This window comes from Chaetura pelagica, unplaced genomic scaffold (assembly GCF_000747805.2).
Source record: "Chaetura pelagica isolate M959 unplaced genomic scaffold, ChaPel_1.0 scaffold76, whole genome shotgun sequence".
NCBI lineage: Eukaryota > Metazoa > Chordata > Aves > Apodiformes > Apodidae > Chaetura > Chaetura pelagica.
In genome coordinates, this window is record NW_009970723.1 from 8,620,158 (window position 1) to 8,637,775 (window position 17,618).

The window sequence follows — 17,618 nt, forward strand, 5'->3', positions numbered from 1 at the left end:
TTCTAGGTACCTTAGAACTCCATTTTGTCTTAAGGAGTTCCTCCCTGTTAATGAAGATGAAGCTTCATGAAGTCCCAGATAGCCTTCTGATATTCATAGAATTATAGAATTACATAATAGTTTGGTTTGGCAGGAACCTTTAAAGAACATCTAGTGCAACCACACCTGCAGTGAGCAGAAACATCTTCAACTAGATCAGGTTGCTCAGAGCACCATCCAACTTGACCCTGAATGTTTCCAGGTATGGGGCATCTACCACCTCTCTGGGAAATTTGTTCCAGTGTTTCACCACCCTCATTGTAAACATTTTTTTCCTTAGATCTAGTCTAAATCTACCCTCTTCTGATTTAAAGCCTTTATTCCTTGTCCTATCACTATGGTCTCTGCTAACAACTTTGTCCCCATCTTTCTTATTAGTCCTCTAAGTATTGGAAGTAAGGTTTCTCCAGAGCCTTCCCTTCTGCAGACTGAGCAACCCAAACTCTCTTAGCCTTTCCTCATAGGACAGGTGCTCCAGCCCTCTCATCTTTGTGGCCCTCCTCTGGACCTGCTCCAACACCTTAATGTCTTTCCTCTATTGAGGGTTCCAGAGCTGGACACGGTACTGGAGTGGGGTCTCACCAGGGCAGAGTAGAGGGGCAGAATCACCTCCTTCGACCTGCTGGCCATGCATCTTTTGATGCAGCCCAGGACACTGTTGGCTTTTTGTGCTGCAAGGACACATTGTTGACTCATGTCCAGTTTTTAATCTACCAGTACCCCCCAGTCCTTCCCCATAGGGCTGCTCTCAATCTTTATCCCCCAGCCTGTATTGATACCAGGGGTTACCCTGACTAATGTGCAGGACTTTGCACTTGGCCTTGTTGAACTTCATGAAGTTCACATGAGCCTACTTCTCAAGCCTGTCCAGGACTCTCTGGGTGGCATCCCATCCCTCAGGCCTGTCAAGCACATCACACAGCTCAGTGTCATCAGCAAACTTGCTGAGGATGCACTCGATCCCACTGTCTGTGTTACTTATGAAGACACTAAACAGCGCAGTTTAGTGCAGTTTGCAGTCTGCCCTGGGCCTAAATGGTCCCAGTGCAGACCCCTAAGGGGCCACTTGCCATCAAGCTCCATCTGGGTGTGAGCCCTTGACCACTACTTCTGGATGTGACCATCCAGCCAATCCCTCATCCATGGAACAGTTCACCCACCAAATCCTTATCTCTCCAATTTAGAGAGAAGGATATTTTGGGGAACTATATCGAAGGCATTACAGAAGTCCAGATAAACAACATCTGTAGCTCTTCCTTTGTCCACTGATGCAGTCACTCCATCATAGAAGGCTACTAGGTGGATCAGGCTGGTCTTATCCCTGCTGAAGCCATGCTGGTGTCTCAACTCACCTCCCTGTCCTCCATGTGCCTTAGGATAGCTTCTAGGAGGATCTGTTCCATGATCTTTCCAGGCACAGAGGTGAGGCTGACAGGTCAGTTGTTGTTTGTATTTGGTCATATTGTTTTCTGCCTTTTAAGCAAGCATTGTCATTCAACATCTTTCACTGTCCTACATGTGTTGCTTTTACAGCAGCTACTCAGTTAATTTAAATTCCTACTCCCTAACATCGTTCTTGATATCTTCTGAAGAACATGTCATCTAAGTCTCTCTCAAGAGCATGTAACGAGGACTGGAACTAAGCAGTGATCCTGCCTCTGGTCTTTTCATCTACCTGCAAAGATACTCAGCAAAATTGATTCTAAACTTCACAGAAATTCGTATTTCCAATGTATATATTTCTGTGGTTTTATTTTTTTCTTGAACATTCTTCCTAAATAAATGTACATCCCGCCTGGACATGTTCCACCAAATATTGAGAGAAACATCTATACCATCAAACTGGTGCACTCTCAGCTTTGTGCTTGAGGGACAATTTCCTGATTAGTCTGCTTTTATGTTGCTGTGTGCTCAGGCTCTGCTTGGACAGTCGTGGCTGATTTCCTTGGCTAGGTAATCCAGGTCCCAGGAAGCACACACATGAGTCTCATCACTGCAAGGATACACTTCTCTCAAATTTGGCTTAACCATGACAACCTGTCATGGGCTCATACCTCTCACCAAGGAACATTTGACTCTGAGGCCTTGCACACCATATATCCTGCTGCACTAGGTTTGTGGGATGCAGAGCAATGTTCTGGTTCCAGGGATTACTTCTTTGAATCATTCTTGGTAATCAGTAGGGTGACAAGGTGACTGGCTTCTGGAATTTGGTCTGTAGATGAGTCGGACTCTTCTGAAGTTGGCACACACACTGTCAGCCCAGAAGTGATACAGATAAAATACCAGTATGGACTTGCTCAACCTACTGCTTGTTTGCATAGCTCACCTGAGCAGGTTCTGGAAGGCAAATTTCTTCTGCTCATGGGCTTCCTCTGACTTGTGGGTAGAAACGGGCTGCAGACCATTTGTTATTGTAGAAGGACATGATCCAGGAATGTCTAGATAGGGTGTGTTTGGTGGAAGCGATGGTCCACAAGGTGAGATGGGGCAGTGCCTATGTATGTGCAAGAGGGAGCTATGGTTGCACAGCCATCCACCTGTGTTCTCCAGACACTCAGCCTCTCAAAGGTTAGTCTGGTGTCCTCCTGTTCCCAGTCTGCTGTTGCCTAGTCTGGTCCCCAAACTCCAAATTGCAATCTTACTGCTTGATCTGTAGTTTTTTGCTGATTTTGCTTCTATAACTGCTTCTTAGGTGCTTCTTAGGTGGTCAATTTGATATCCAAGTATGCATTTCCCCCTTTGTCAGATGGAACCTCTTTTCCCTTTTTCCAAAACTGTAACCTATGGTCAAGAGGACTATACCACCTCTTCATTAAAAATTAAAATCAGCTGCTCCTGCTCTTAGCTCTGGCAGAATTTAAATAAGAAACTAGCCTTCCCTGCTTCCAATCAGAAGGATTTGTGCACTTGAACAATCTCAGTGTATCTTAAAGAACTCTTTGTAGACAAGCTCTGTGATGTGACTAGCCACTCTCATACTGCAATGATAAATATCAGACATCCCTCTGAATTCCTATTCCTTTATTTTGCATTATTTAAATCTCTTATCTCTCATTTTCCCAGCCTTGGAATGATTGGAATATCAGTGTGTGACTGAAAACAAAGTGCATCTGTTTTCATTTTTAGTCTTTCAAAAGCAAGCTAAAGAGGATTATTCTACAGAAGAATCCAGGCTTACTCCTTTTTTATTGTTTTGTGGGGTTTTTTAATCTTTCTTTTATGATTTCTGGAAAATTGTCTCTGCTTCCTCCACTATTAGGAAAAAAAAAAAAAAAAGCTTCTGTGTTTGCTGACTCTATTCCATTCAGAATAAACTATTCTGTGTCTCTTAAGGGCAAGTTCCTGGTGGCATTGTATAATTCTTATTCGCTGGATTTCCCTTCATGCATGACTGAAATGCATCACTCTCTGCTTGTTCAAATATTTGATTTCCTCTGGTGGTAGCCTCTGTGTTTGCTCTACGACCTGTGGTGAAATGCTGTTTTCTCAGCTGGGAAATGCCGGAGCCTTTGCTCATGCCCTCTGTTCTGGCCAGCTGTTGTGTTCAGCTCTTCTTGTTGTACCAGTGTTCTGTGGGATTGAAAGGTTGGGAAAGGATGTCTGTGTCATCCCATCTAGCCTGTAGATAACCATGGGGGACAGGCCCTTTTGTAAACTGTCTTCCATAGCATGTTGGTTAATGGTTTTATATCTTATGATGCACATAAAATCTGACAAAAAGGACAGCAAAGTAGCAGATGTGCAGATTTTGTGAGAAATGAAATAATGAGTTTTATTTCAATAAAAATGTATTTCAGTTCCATAGATTGTGGTTTGAGTGCCCATTTTATTTTGAACTGTGGAGGCTTGGTTTAATAGCCTTTTGGACCCTGATAAATTTAGTCTCAGTCTAGTCCACCAAATACATTTAGCATGAGGAGAATCCAGCTCAACTGGTTTGTCTGTAGGCATGTGCAGAATATTTTTTACTGTGTGCTGGATGTCTTAATGCCATGGTGCATTGCGTAGCCATAAAAACCATGCCTACATTTACCAGCGTGTAACTCATCCTGCAGCTGTGGTGATATGATCTTAAAGCTGAAGTGAGCATTCTGAAATATGAATTCTAGAATATGAAGTTTGTGTCATGTAGTGAGAAATACTCCCACTGCTGCTGCTGTGGTTCATTGGTTCCATGAAAGCAAGATATTAGTCCTCTATTTAAGCCATTTTCTTCAGTGATGATCTAATAGCACTTCATCATGATATCCCTGTGACCCTTGAACATGGCTGGTTGACACAAGTTATGCCTGCTAATTAGGATTTTGATACTTTTATGTAATACTTGAAGAATTATTATCGTTTAAATACCACTCCATACTTTCAACATAACCTTTTCCCTAAACCATGTAATAGCTATTGGCTTACAACCAGATACATGAAATTCATTGAAAAATCATTTAAATTATAGTTTAATATGACTGTATTTTATTTTTTAAAGTGCAGCTTGTTTTCTTACCTCAAGTAAATTTTTAACAGTTTTTTTGCTTTTATTTCCAAGTAAATTACTATGTTAGACTTAATATAGACCGAATCTTCAGTGTTTGCTTTTAGTTTTCTAATTGAGCTGGCAGTTTCTGTGCTATGTTGATATATTTATGTTATTTTATTTTTTCTTTCTGGTGTTTTTGTAGATTTCCAGACACTTTAATAGTTCTGTGTTCCCTATAAGAACACATAGCAGTAGCACACTCTGAAGCAGATTTATGGTCTTTGACTCTTTGAGCTTTTGATCAAATTTTTTTTTCCATTTCACTTTTGGACTTTGCCTGAATGTTTCTCCTTTTTGAGAGAAAGGGAACTACATGAAAGCTAGACTGAACTGAAATAATTTTATATTACATTGCCAAAGAGTAGAATAAAAAAAAAATAATTCATGTAAAATCCCATGAATACAATTCAAAATAAAAGAATAGAACCTTAAAAACATAGGACCAGACTGGGAACTACTGGAGTTTTTTGGGTACTGTTCAGAGCTGTAAGATTCAATTAGATCTGGAAAGCCTAACTGAAGAACTAAAAATTGTTTCTAATAGCTGCAACATCTCTCTGCCCATCTTCCACAATAGGGTGAGGGGAAAGGGGCACCTGCTGACAGTGCCGTTCCCTCTCCTTCTTCTGCAGGGAGGAAGCACAGACAGTAAATGTAGAGCAAACATTGACTTTTGGATGGTTACATTTCAGCACAAGGAATCTTGCTCCTTGTGCTTTTCCACAGCCACCATGTGCAGAAGACTGAAACCCATCTCTTCTTTTCTGTGTGTATGCAGCTTCACTCTCAAAACATCCCCTTCAGCAACCTCCAGTTAAAGGCCAGCACTGCCTTGTGCACCTGTTGGTACCAGAAGCGGTCATAGATCTCTCCAGACCTGAGTGAACAGAAGTGTTTTCCTTAGTGCAGCTAAGGAAATCTGTACCAGTTTATCCGAATCAGCTGTACTCATATGGTTGCTTGCTTTGCCAGTAGGTAATTTCAGAAAAATTCACCAGCTAGTGGCCATATTGATGGATGTCATCCAAAGGGGCCTTTTCTCCTGGTGAACACTGAAGTTTAATGAAGCGCAAAGGAAAGAAAAACAGTATTTTTTTTTCCTGGAACTTTTGAAGCTTATATATACTGCTGATTGAGAAGATCTCTGGCAAGCTTATGTGGTTAAAAAATGAAGAACTGGAAGTGTTTCCATAGAAGTTGTTTATGTAAAGAAAGATGAAAGTTTCAGCTGGTTATTGCTTTTATTCCTTTTTCTGGAAATAAAGATGCCTTGAGAGGCGCTGAGGCAGTGTGTGAGCTAGTCTGAACTGGTAATCTCCTTTTCCTTCAGTGGAGCTGGTGCTGTTGCAATTAGCTAAGGATTTCTGATGCTTAAGAAATTACCCTTCGTAACTGCCAGCAGGGTGTCCGAGGCAGTGAGCTTGTGCAATGTGCAGTTTGCCTGCAGCTGTGTCTGGCAGCTGCCACCCTCCCCAGCCCTCCATAGTTTGTAACCTTTTGATCAATTTTAACCAAGTTTGATAGAGGCATAGAAAGATTAAGAATATGAAATTCTGCTATGTTCTTTGCAAATGGGTGATGGAGAGAGATGGGTGAGTGCATTCATGTGCTAACTGAGGGAGAGGCAGGAGGGAACTCTGCTTTTATCCTTTCCCTGTGATGATGAACGCCTGGTTAACCAGCACATATGTAGCTTTGGTGTAAGCACCAGAGCCTCCTACGTTATAATCTGTCTGCAAACTGTGTGTGATAGGTAGCAAATATTGCTATGATGGTAATGAGAGTGTTGTTTGGGGTAATTTAGAGATGATGGGAAGGCACTGTGAATGTTTTAGGAAGAAAGGGCTGAAGGGTTCTCATCTTTAAGCCAAGAGAATCCATGGAGTGTTGCATAAGTTGCAATGTGGCATGAGGGCATTTGGAAGCTGCAGGAGAGACAGCACTCAAGCAAATTGGGGTTTTCTGGTTTTGTGGAACAGCAGCTGGATTGCAAATTACAGTCTAGAAATCTCAGACCCAACTCATTTTCAGGTTACATTTATAATTCTCCAATTTTACATTTATTAATTTGTGTGCAAAGAAGGTGTCTCTGGGGATGGCCGATACCATTTGCCTCAGCATTTTCATGCTAGTCTGGTGTAATTTGAAACACAGGTTCTTTTGTCCCCATGTTACATGAGCTTTACTAAAGAAGCTGCCTTTCCAGGTGAGGTAAAAAGACTAGTTAAGCAGCTACTCATAAAAAAACCACTATAAAATTACCCCAAATTTATTTTGGTGCCGTATTTTGCCTTTAGTTGGCTATGCGGCTTGGACAGACCATCTGTGGGACTGGATTCTGCTCCAGATGTTGGTTGCCAGTTTCTGTGAAGAAGTTATTTGTGTTCCTCTCACACCATTTCAAGCCTTCTGCTGCTGCTGTACTGGTCTTGCTCAGGACTAATACTTGTGTATGATGTATTTGAGCAAGAAGCAGGTGGTATGTGTCTGATGCTTTCAGATACGAATACTTGCATCCTTGGGCCAAGGGGCATTTCCCAGGCAAGGTCATGGGCACTCTGCCCAGCTCCTACCCTGATGCGTGCCTTTCCAAAACCACCTTGTGCTCCAGCTCTAGAAACACAGGATTTTATCCTTAAAGGGAGCTTGAGGTAACTGAATAACAAAAATAACAGAAGTCTTTAAAAGGTGGTCGTATGGCAGGGTCAGCTTTCCAAGTATATTTTATGCCTCCTCACTCTAGTAGAGAGCCCATTGGAGTTAAAGATGCAGTTGATTTTGGTGGATGAATTTCACTGCTTTATTCTGAAAAACTTCAGACATGAAAACTGTTGTGTCTCTTTTTAATTAAAACAACTGGAGCCAATTTTTTTTCCGTGTTGAGAAGCTGAAGGGGTCTGCTAATTGACACTACAGTCTAGTTTATTTTCAGAGTCTCATCTCTGCTAGCACAGGAGAAATGAAATAGTCAACGGGTCCTTTGTTCATATCCCAGGTTTCTTTCAGCAACATTTACCCACAAGCTGTCTCTCCTTGTTCAGAAATGTGTTTTCTACCTTTCCCTGGCTGTGTTTGAGTCTCACTAGTCAACTCTTGTTGTCCTGCCAAACCCGGAGGTGCACACATGTCCACCAGCCACGACTGCCCAGTCTATGTGTTTAAAGGATGCAGCTTCAGAAGAAGCTTAGTGACTGTGCTGTGAATTTGCCAGATCACAAACTTACCCTCTTTGCCTTCAGTTTCTTCAACTGCAGCAGTGTCAGACATTGCCAGTTACTGCTATCTGAACTCCTGCCTGTGTTGAAGTAATTGGTACAGACTTCAGGAAAGGCTGCACTCCAAAGACCACTGTATTGATGGATTGTTGTACAGAGTAAACGTTTCCTGGCTTTTGCTGTTGTCTCGTGCACTGAGCTCATGTTCAGTCATGTCTGCATGCCACATGAGATCAGGAAATCTCCTGCTCCTTGGAAGCCTGTGCTTCCAATTGCTTCTGGGAATGCTGTTTCTTCCATGTAAAAAAATATTTGTTATGGGGACCTGCCAGAGCCAGCAAAAACCAGGAGTCAAGTAAATGAACGGCACATTTTCCTCTTCTGCACCTAGGGCAGGATGCCTGATGCCATCACTGCTAGAGCAGCCTGATGAAGGAAGGATGATTGTTGACAAAGTCTAATCCCAGCCATCACACCTTTTACGTAGCTTTCCTGCATTCCTAGACAATGATCTATACCCACATGAGGAAGGGAGAAATGTGTAGTGATAGGTACTATTTGTAGCTCCCCCCCTTCCTTTCTTTGCCAGTGTTAAGAGGAAATGGAGTTTCATAAGTCAACTTTCTTACAGATGTAGACATGGATCTGGCCCAACCAAAGTTCTGTTTCATAGGAGAACAGCACAGAAAACTACAGAAATGTTTTTAAAGCAGTGCATGTAAGATTTTTAAGGTACTACCTGAATTACATTTTATGTAACTCATAAAGAGTTGATTAGACAGTTTTCTCCCCTTAAAACTTATTTAAAATTGAAATTTTAACTCTCCTCTGAATGATACTCGTGACTAATGTGACTGGAAAACCGTAAGACAGATTTTTATGCAGTTCACTGTAGTCTTTGTATGAAGTTGCGTTTCTCGAGTCCAAATTCACTGGCAAGTATATATGGACTAAAGATACATTTTATTAAAAAAAACAATCACTGGAGCAATACCTTTTCTGCTAGTAAAATTGAAGTCACATAACTGCAATTTTAACCTACTTGCCAAAAATTTTATTAAATGTTTTTTGAATTTCCTATAGCTGTGGTGGTGTAGTTTGCTGTCTAGGAGGTACATTATGTAACATGATTAAATGACTGGTTTTACTTTAGGGTTGGGTTTGTTGTTTGTTTTTTTTCTTGCCAAAAATTTTATTAAATGTTTTTTGAATTTCCTATAGCTGTGGTGGTGTAGTTTGCTGTCTAGGAGGTACATTAATGTAACATGTTAAAATGACTGTTTTACTTTAGGGTTGGGTTTGTTGTTTGTTTTTTTTTAATTAAATGTGCCTGATATTAACTCCTTGTTCTTACATTCTTTGCACTTCCTCAAAGCTGTATATTTTATTCTGACCTTCACCTTTTGCAAATCTATTAAATCTACTTGGTCTGAAGTTCCTGTGTAAGCTGTTGCACTACAACTGCATTAATTGCTTCATTTCAACCTTTGGTTAAATGTGTATTCGGCAAATACTTAAATCTTCAATTTCCATACTGGGTTGGCATACCAGAGGGGTAACTGCAGACTTAGAAAGTTGTTAATCCATCAGTAAATTTAGGCTCACAGCTCTCCATACCCATGTTGTCCTTTCTCATATCGACTGCTGCTTACCCAGGAAATTCAAGATCAAATGTGTTCTTTGTTTATCTATAACAATCTTTAAAACCTGATGACAGAGGCTACTGTGATTGTTTTTTAAATCTGTAGCAAGGTGAAATGCTGAAATCCTTCCCAGATGAAGTCAGAGGCATCTTATCCTTAGTGTCAGTTTTTTTAAGGTATATATTTTCACTATGAGGAGACAAGCGTGGCTGGTGCATTTTCAGACTCATCAGCTCAGAGGACAGTGTGGCAGATTCGGGCTTTGTCCAATCCAAAGAGCGGGGCAGCAGAGGCAGAAGGCAAAGCCACCACTCAGTAAGGTCAAACCACATCTCAAGCTTATAATCCCAGAAAGGGAGGGAGCGGAGTCTTTCATTGCCTTGTCAGCTCCACAATTTGACATACCTTTAAGGAAGGAAGTTTTCGTAAGGATGAATAAGGTGCATTTTAAAGGTGGACAGTGTCTTCTTCCTTTTTTGAGACTTGGAGAATCAGAGCAGGGGAGAATCAGCTTGGATCAGAGCAGGGCAGGGGGTGGAGGAGGGTCTGCTGACTGGGGGCTTGGCTGTTTTACATGTGAACAGGCAAGTAGTGCCTTTCCTTTTTTTCTTTTTTTAAAATTAATTACTTGTGTTGACTTTGTGACACTACACTAACTGGTTCTTTGCTTAAAACTCCATGTGCAGAAGAGCACATTTGTCAGCATTTCTTATCTGAGTTGTCCCTGAGCTGTGCTGCTGGGTGTCAAGGAGGTGCCCCCCAAAGAAACCTTTGCTCTGGCAGCATTGCTGCATGGCTTGATTGCAGCCCTTCGCACCAGGCTTTGGGCTGTGCTTCCCTCCTCTCCCCCCATCTGCCCAGTCAACAAGCTTAATCCATGTTATTTTTAGTTACTAGACTTGCAAATCATTCACAGCTTTCGTTTCCACTCTTGTATACCCAGGTCTTTCCTTGACATTTCCTCTCAGATATTCCATCCCTTTCCTAAAATAAATTTACCTAAAACTTCTCACATTTCCCACCTTCAGTCTTCTGTAAATCTGTAAAGATGATTAAGGGAGTGGAACATCTCCCTTACAAGGAAATGCTGAGGGAGCTGCATCTCTTTAGCTTGGAGGAGACTGAGAGGCGACCTCATCGAAGTTTACCAATATGTTAAGGGGGAGTGTCAGGACAATGGAGCCAGGCTTTTTTCAGTGATGACCAGTGAGTGATAGAACAAGGGGCAATGGATGCAAACTGAAGCATAGGAGGTTCCATGTGAATATTAGGAAAAACTTCTTTCCTGTGAGAGTGACAGATCACTGTGACAGGCTGCCCAGAGAGGCTGTGGGGTCTCCTTTGCTGGAGACATTCAAAACCCGCCTGGACAAGTTCCTGTGTGATGTGCTCTGGGTGACCCTGCTCTGGCAGGGGTGTTGGACTAGACGATCTTTCAAGGTCCCTTCCGACCTGTAAGATTCTGTGATAAATCTGCCTTTCCTGTTTTGTCATAAACTCCTCAGCCTCCCCAGAGACTGAAAATAAATAAAATAAAATAAAAAATAAAAACTGCAGTCTCCAGCTTGGCTCCTGTCTATGCCTTCATTTCCCACTCATCAGCCCCTGTCGTGCCCGTTTTGTCTTCTTCCTGCAGTCCCATGTTTCTTCTCCAGGAGATCTCATTCTCTTCAGATCTTGAAGTCTCAGAGGTTTACTTGCTTCCCAGCACTATCCTGTGCAAGCAGCTCATCCTCAGTGCTGCAAACAGAACCCATGTCAACAGAGGAAAATCAAGCAGATTGCATTGTGTTAGACTATTTTAAGAAAACAAAGGCAATTTCCCAAGCAGAAAGCTGTTCCCTGTGTCTCATTTGAGCTTCACTAGAGAATTATAAATATATCATAGTCAGTAGTAATAGGAAGATATTTTTTAAAAGGTTTGCTTTGCCATACTTTGTGAAGGTTTTAACTCTAATAGCCTTTGATTTTCTCTGTTAAAGCATTATTTTATAGTCAGATAAAAAACATTTCTTTTTAAATAAGCATCTAAATGAAAAGACACTTTTCTACACAAATAGTGAGATTAATTGTTGGAATCACAGAGGATTGTATTTCTAAGAACAGAATGAAAGTCAAAATCCTGCTGGTTTAGAATGGAGGTCACTTCTTTGTCTACAGCAAAAAAAAGTCTGGACATCGTCAACTAATTGCATTATTACTGACAGCCTATAAATTGGAGTTTATTGCTATAGGTATGTATTCTTTGAAATTACCCAGAGAAAAAGGTTGCCAGACTGAGACACAGCTTCCTAAGGCACTATTTTGAGACAAACCCCATAGAAACTGCAATAAATTAAAAAGGATGAAGACAAGCAAGTAATAAAGAAACATGTAAGGGCCCCATTAAAAAGGATAGTAGTCATGCGTTTGTTTAAGTTTGTTTACATTTCTCGATGCTGTGTGTGTTCCAACCTTAAACTCTAAACCTGCAGCTTGTCATCAAAGGAATCTTATAAAACCAGCATGCCATCACAAGAACAGGCCATGTGCAACTGATGTGTTAGGTGTGTATGAGGGCCCTCTACAAATTGTTCACGGAATGATATCTGTGATAAATTTGGTGCAGAGTGTCAGGCAAGATTGTCGATATTTTGTAGTATACCGGGGACAAAAGTGGTCTGCAGCTACAATGTTCAGCTCCAAAGAGCAGTGGATGGGACATGGACAGTAATCTGCTGCAGTTAGAAGCAGAGGGTTTGAGCATGGTAAGGTCTTGCTTGTCTTACTTGAGTACAAAGCTGGTATGAAGCACATTACACAAGTTGAGTTTCAGTATTGTAAAATAGCCGAAAGCAGGGAAGTGTTCCACATTATTGATATTGCACCAGGGGCTTAGCAGAGATCTTAAATATACTGTTTCATTCTTGTTTACAGGAAAGTGTTCTGATCCTTGAAATGGAAGCAGTTTGTACCACTGTGTTAGATGATGAATTCTTGTCTTCTTTAGCAAAATGTGCAGTACTTGTTTCATTTTATGCTGTGGAAGAGGTTTTAGAAATTCCAGGCATTTTTTGAGAACTGCTTGCATGATGGTTATATCCCAATTAATTTCACCTGGTGAATCTCCTATGTCTGATCAACTGCAGACCTGAACAAGGTAGGGAGAAAATTATGAATTGAATGATTGTCAGCAGTGCCATCATGTATCTTACTACTTTTTGAATTAATAACCTTTTAAAGAAATTCCAGACCACAGGATAATAATGCATAAAAATGCATCACTTGTTATGTTAAATGCAGCAGTGGACAGGACTTGAGGATTGTGTACCTGTAGGTACCTCTGCCCAGTAGCTCCTGAAGCAAATACATCAGTGGCTGAGGCGGTATTAGAGAGTAGGAGATCTGGTAGTGCAATTTGTTCTGCTTTGATGCTCAGTTCGATGCAGGATCTTGAGAGAGTGAAGATGGCAAAGCTCTAGGAAACCTCAAAGTCTTCACAGTTTCAGAGTGCTTGGTGTGGGGCTACAGTAATTTTCCTTTTTATTGGATACAGATGAGCTTCAGCCCCATCTTTGTACTGCTGAGGAGCTTCTCCTCTCTTCAACTAATGCAACTTCTTATGAATGTAAATAATGTAAATAAATGCAGGTTAAAATACTTTACCTATTAGTCCACTCACATCAATTTGCAGTTTGCTTACATGCCTTATGTAAGCTGAGCAGCTATTTGATTGGCTTGTGGGTGATTCCAGTGCTTGGCGTGCAGGGGAAAAAAATCCTTTTTCACAAGGGTGGAATGCTTTTTATATTTGCAAGAGATGATCAGTTTTATAGCAATACACTGATTTCTTTTGAAGAAGTTTCATTAGCCATCATACAAAGTCTTCTTAGAAAATACAGTATCTTTGTACTTAATCTTCTCCATCAGTAAGGATTTATGTTTACAAAGTGGGGAAGTATATTTATTTGGGGGATCTATAGTTGTTTTGGTTTTGATTTTAGTTATGTCAGCTTTGAAAGAACAGTTTGAGTACCAGCTATCACCTTCTGAACTTTACCCTGCTGTAAACCCCTGCTATTCTCTTTATTGGGATGCTGCAGTAGTATGGAAACTGGAATTTCAGTGGTTTTGAGAGGTGCTCAGCTCTGCAATTTTAATTTGAGTTACATAAGCTCAGATCCAAGTGACCCAAGGAGAACATAATAGGATCACCACACTGATCCATCAATGAATGTAGTTAATACCTGCTACACTTTGCCAAAATGGTCTATTTAAATGTTTTGGGTAACTAAATTTTGTTTTCTTCTAATGTCCTTTTTGTTAGACTATGTAATATGTCATTTATGTAGATACAAATAGAAGAGTCACTATTTTATTTGTGAAACAGATTTCCTTCATTGTAATATTTGCTATCTACTTTTCTACACAGAACACAGTTTTCTAGTCCAAGTGCTATTTTATTATAACATTTCAACACATACTTATGCTGTGATTTGCAAGATTTCTGGTTTTGTGCAGATGATACCTTGCTTAGGAACCAGTAGTTTTCAAGAAGTAAGCCAAAATAATTAAACATCATTAAAAAAAATATTGTAACTGAAGTACTTAATATTTTTTAAATAAAAATGTGCATTGAGAATATTGTTAGCAATTTTACATGTGAATTGATATTCTTTGGTCAGGATAGCTGTGATTTTAGTAACAGGTAGATAAATACCACTTTCAGATTAAGATAATGAGGAGTATAGATTTTTTGCTGTAGACTTTGTTTGTATTTTAAATAACTGCCTCCACAGCTTTATATATAGATATACACACACACATATACACACTTACTGCTTTTTCTTTTTTTTTTTTTTTTAACTTGGCCATTTAATTTCAGTAGAACATACTAGGAAATCTGCTGGCAGAAATCTGTGAAATTGGAAGAGCCACTATACCACCTCCAGAACGAGAAAGTCCAAAGCTCAGCTTTTTCTTTTCCCAACTTTAATGGACAGATGTCATGATGGCCTAGAAGAGGGCAATAAGTATCTCAGGCTTCTTTCCCACAAGTGGGCTGAGACCTTCTCAAGCTCCTGCAGAGCAGGAGAGATCATATAGGTTTGCAGCCCATTGGAGCCAAATGTGGTGTCCCTGATCCCAAGTCCCCCTTTGGACAGCAGTGGCAGGCAAAAGCATCTGGGTTTTTGCCTGAGAGGAGGCAGGAGAAGCATCTCCTTTGTCTCAAGCATTTTCTACCAAATCTGCTTTCAAACCTTGGCATGGTGGGCTGGTGCTTTGAATGTTGTGATGTGACAAACACACCTCTATTGGTCACTTAAACTGCAGTGCCATTGGAACTGTGCTGCAGGACTGGCTGCTCTATGCTTTATACCCAGCACCTTTTCTTCCTAGAGCACCCTCTTCTAACCAACCTGTGGACGTCTAAAATTTTCTGACTTTAACCCGATCATTGTTTTACTGTCTTAATTTTATTTAAAAAGTGAAGGAGGCTAATTGTGGACTGTCATGATTTAGGAGAGCAGGGAATCCACTGGGATGTGTGTACTGGGGGGAGGTGTGTCTTTAAAATAATTATGTTTGGTAACATTTCTGTTTATAGTCACCAGAGCAACATTTAGAAAATACACCTTTAAACCAGAGGTTTGTGCTTCCTTCATTATGAAACATTGGAAAATCCAAGGTGTTTTCTTCAAATTCTGAGCATTCCTGGTATATTCTTCCTTCATTTATGAGGATTGCTGGGGTGTAGTTTTGAGAAAGAAATCTTCAGTTGATTTTCATCGTGTTGAGAGAAAAAAAAAATAATGAAGGTCATGTCTATTTGTAAACTTCATCCATTTCAGCCAGGAAATGAAATAATTTTTGACAGTGATACTGATATTATTTCTTCTCAGCACAGAATTGTGTGTGGTAATTTATGCTTTATCGCTTGTGATAGTCTCCTCAGTGGTTTGGTGTTGGTTTTTTTTTTTAATAGTTTTGAGGGCTTTATTTTTGCTTGAATGTAATTAGTACTGCACTGCACAGAGAACACCATTTATTCTTGATCTGTTTGCTCTTCTGTGCTCTCAGGTTTGATGTCTCAAATGTGTTTGTTTATGAATCCTATCAATCAAATAAATAAAGGCAACAACTATTGTCTGTTCAGCTCTGCCACAGCAGAGACAGTTTCAAAATTTATCTGGGACCTTACCTTTCTTACCAGAGCAAAAGAGAAAATGGCCTTGTGTTTGCCTTGTTTTAAAAAGCCGTGCTTACATTCAGCAGCTGATTGTATTTCAGATTCCCAAGTACAGACTGTTCCTTTTCATCTCTCTGATAAAAGCAAAATAATATTGCAGAGCCCCTCAGTTCTTGAAATGGGTAAACATCCATAAAAATCCAGTAGCTCATTTTCAATTAATTTTTATAATTTAGCCATGAGAAAGCAGTGGTAATTCTCATGAAAATTTGATTTGAGTCTGCTGAAAACAGACCTGCAAGACCTGAACTACAGACCACCCCAATGACAGCAGCCTGTGTCTCAGAAGGTAGTTATTTTAACAGTTCGACTTGATGATCTCAAAGATCTTTTCCAATCAAAATTATTCTATTATTTTATGTTATGGTTTTAAGACACCTACAGTGTGTCCCCAAAATGTGCTTCTCTTCTACTACTGCAACTCTTGACAAAAAGTCTTGCAAAACTCTTGACAAAAAAACCCCAGACTTGACATAGGTTGTATGTGGTGAATGTAGAGGTGACTGGAAACCCAGGATTTTCATCCACTGGAGTGTGGAGACAAATGCAAAAAATGCTCACATACATGGATATTCAGTGCTAAACACAGTATTTAAAATTATGTTCCAGGACTTCGCCCAAAAAGGACTCTACGCTTGGTGCTATGGACAGCAGAAGAGCAAGGCGGAATAGGTGCCGAACAATACTATCAGTTGCACAAGGTAGACGATGACTTCAGGTTATTTTCTTGACAGCACTTTTCTCCCTGGTCTTGTGACTTGCATGTTTGTTTTTTTCTCAAAATGTTCAGATTAATATCTAACCGAAAGTAGTGATTCCAGTTGTGCCTGCAAGTTTATATTCTGGTTTTAATCATAAATATAAACGTCATTTTACATTTAACAGAAAGTGATGTGATCACCCATATGTGTGTTCTGCTTCACCTAAGACACTGTCACAAAATTGTTCTGAAACTGATCTTTTGTGGTGATATCTGCCATAGCTTTCAATCATAGCTTATTTTCTGAGAATACATGACGAATGGTCCACACATGTTGGCCATATAAATAATTTTTGTTTGCCTTATGTATTTCTGCTTCACTGCATTTTCCCATAATATTTTACAGTATAAAACATAAAACAATGCAAAGAAAAATGTTTGATACCTTAATAGCATGTAATCTAAAATACTCTTTGTCAATTATTAGTTTTTTGGAACCTGGATCATTTTAAATGACTGATTTCTGGTGATGCAAGGAACACACAAACTCTGCGACTGTTTTTCAGGATTAAAATATTGTGTATTGTCACATCTGTCTCTCCTGCCTACAATTGCTTTTCAAAGATCATCATGACTTAAAGTGCAGTTACAAAAAAATATTTTGGAGATCAATCTTTGGAATATGTTTAGAGTGACTCTAATTTTTTCCCAGGAAAAAAAAAAAAAAAAAAAGTTACACCTGTATAGCTATGTTAAAGTATTTATCTTTTATTATTTTCTCTAATTCCGTAGTATTACCCTCAACAATGTTGAATATATCCTAGGCAAACCAAGATGAATGCAAATGTGTTCAGGAAGTCATGTGCTGTACAATGCTGTGAAAACTGTTCCTAGGAGTCTGTTTTTAGTGGTAAGCAACCTATTGGAACAAATAAATGGAAACTTTGCTTTGAATCAAATTCATTGTGATGAACAAAACTAAATCAGTTTGCATTTGCAATAGAGTTGTCAGAGATAGCATTACAGTGGTTATAGTTTTCTGGCTAACTGGTGAACATTCAGTTATTTCCCACTAACTCATTTAATGTTACTAAGAAGTGTATTTAACAACCCTTACATGATGTAGTTCCTCCTTATATCTACAAATTACAGGGATAGCTCAGCTCTCTCGTTTGGAAGAGATACCTTATAGCTTGGTTTCTCAGGTTCAGGTAGGTGACAGGTTACAGTTAAGTATATTTTAATTAAGGACTCTGGA

The 17,618-nt window shown here is 39.8% G+C and overlaps 1 protein-coding gene across 1 annotated transcript in view; it reads left to right on the plus strand.

The window, feature by feature from the left end:
* CPQ (carboxypeptidase Q) overlaps window positions 1-17,618 on the plus strand; it is a 131,007-nt gene that overhangs the window by 72,616 nt on the left and 40,773 nt on the right. The window contains exon 5 of the mRNA XM_010006442.1: window positions 16,270-16,361. Within this exon, the coding sequence (XP_010004744.1) occupies window positions 16,270-16,361 (92 nt within the window). The remainder of the gene's footprint in view (window positions 1-16,269; window positions 16,362-17,618) is intronic.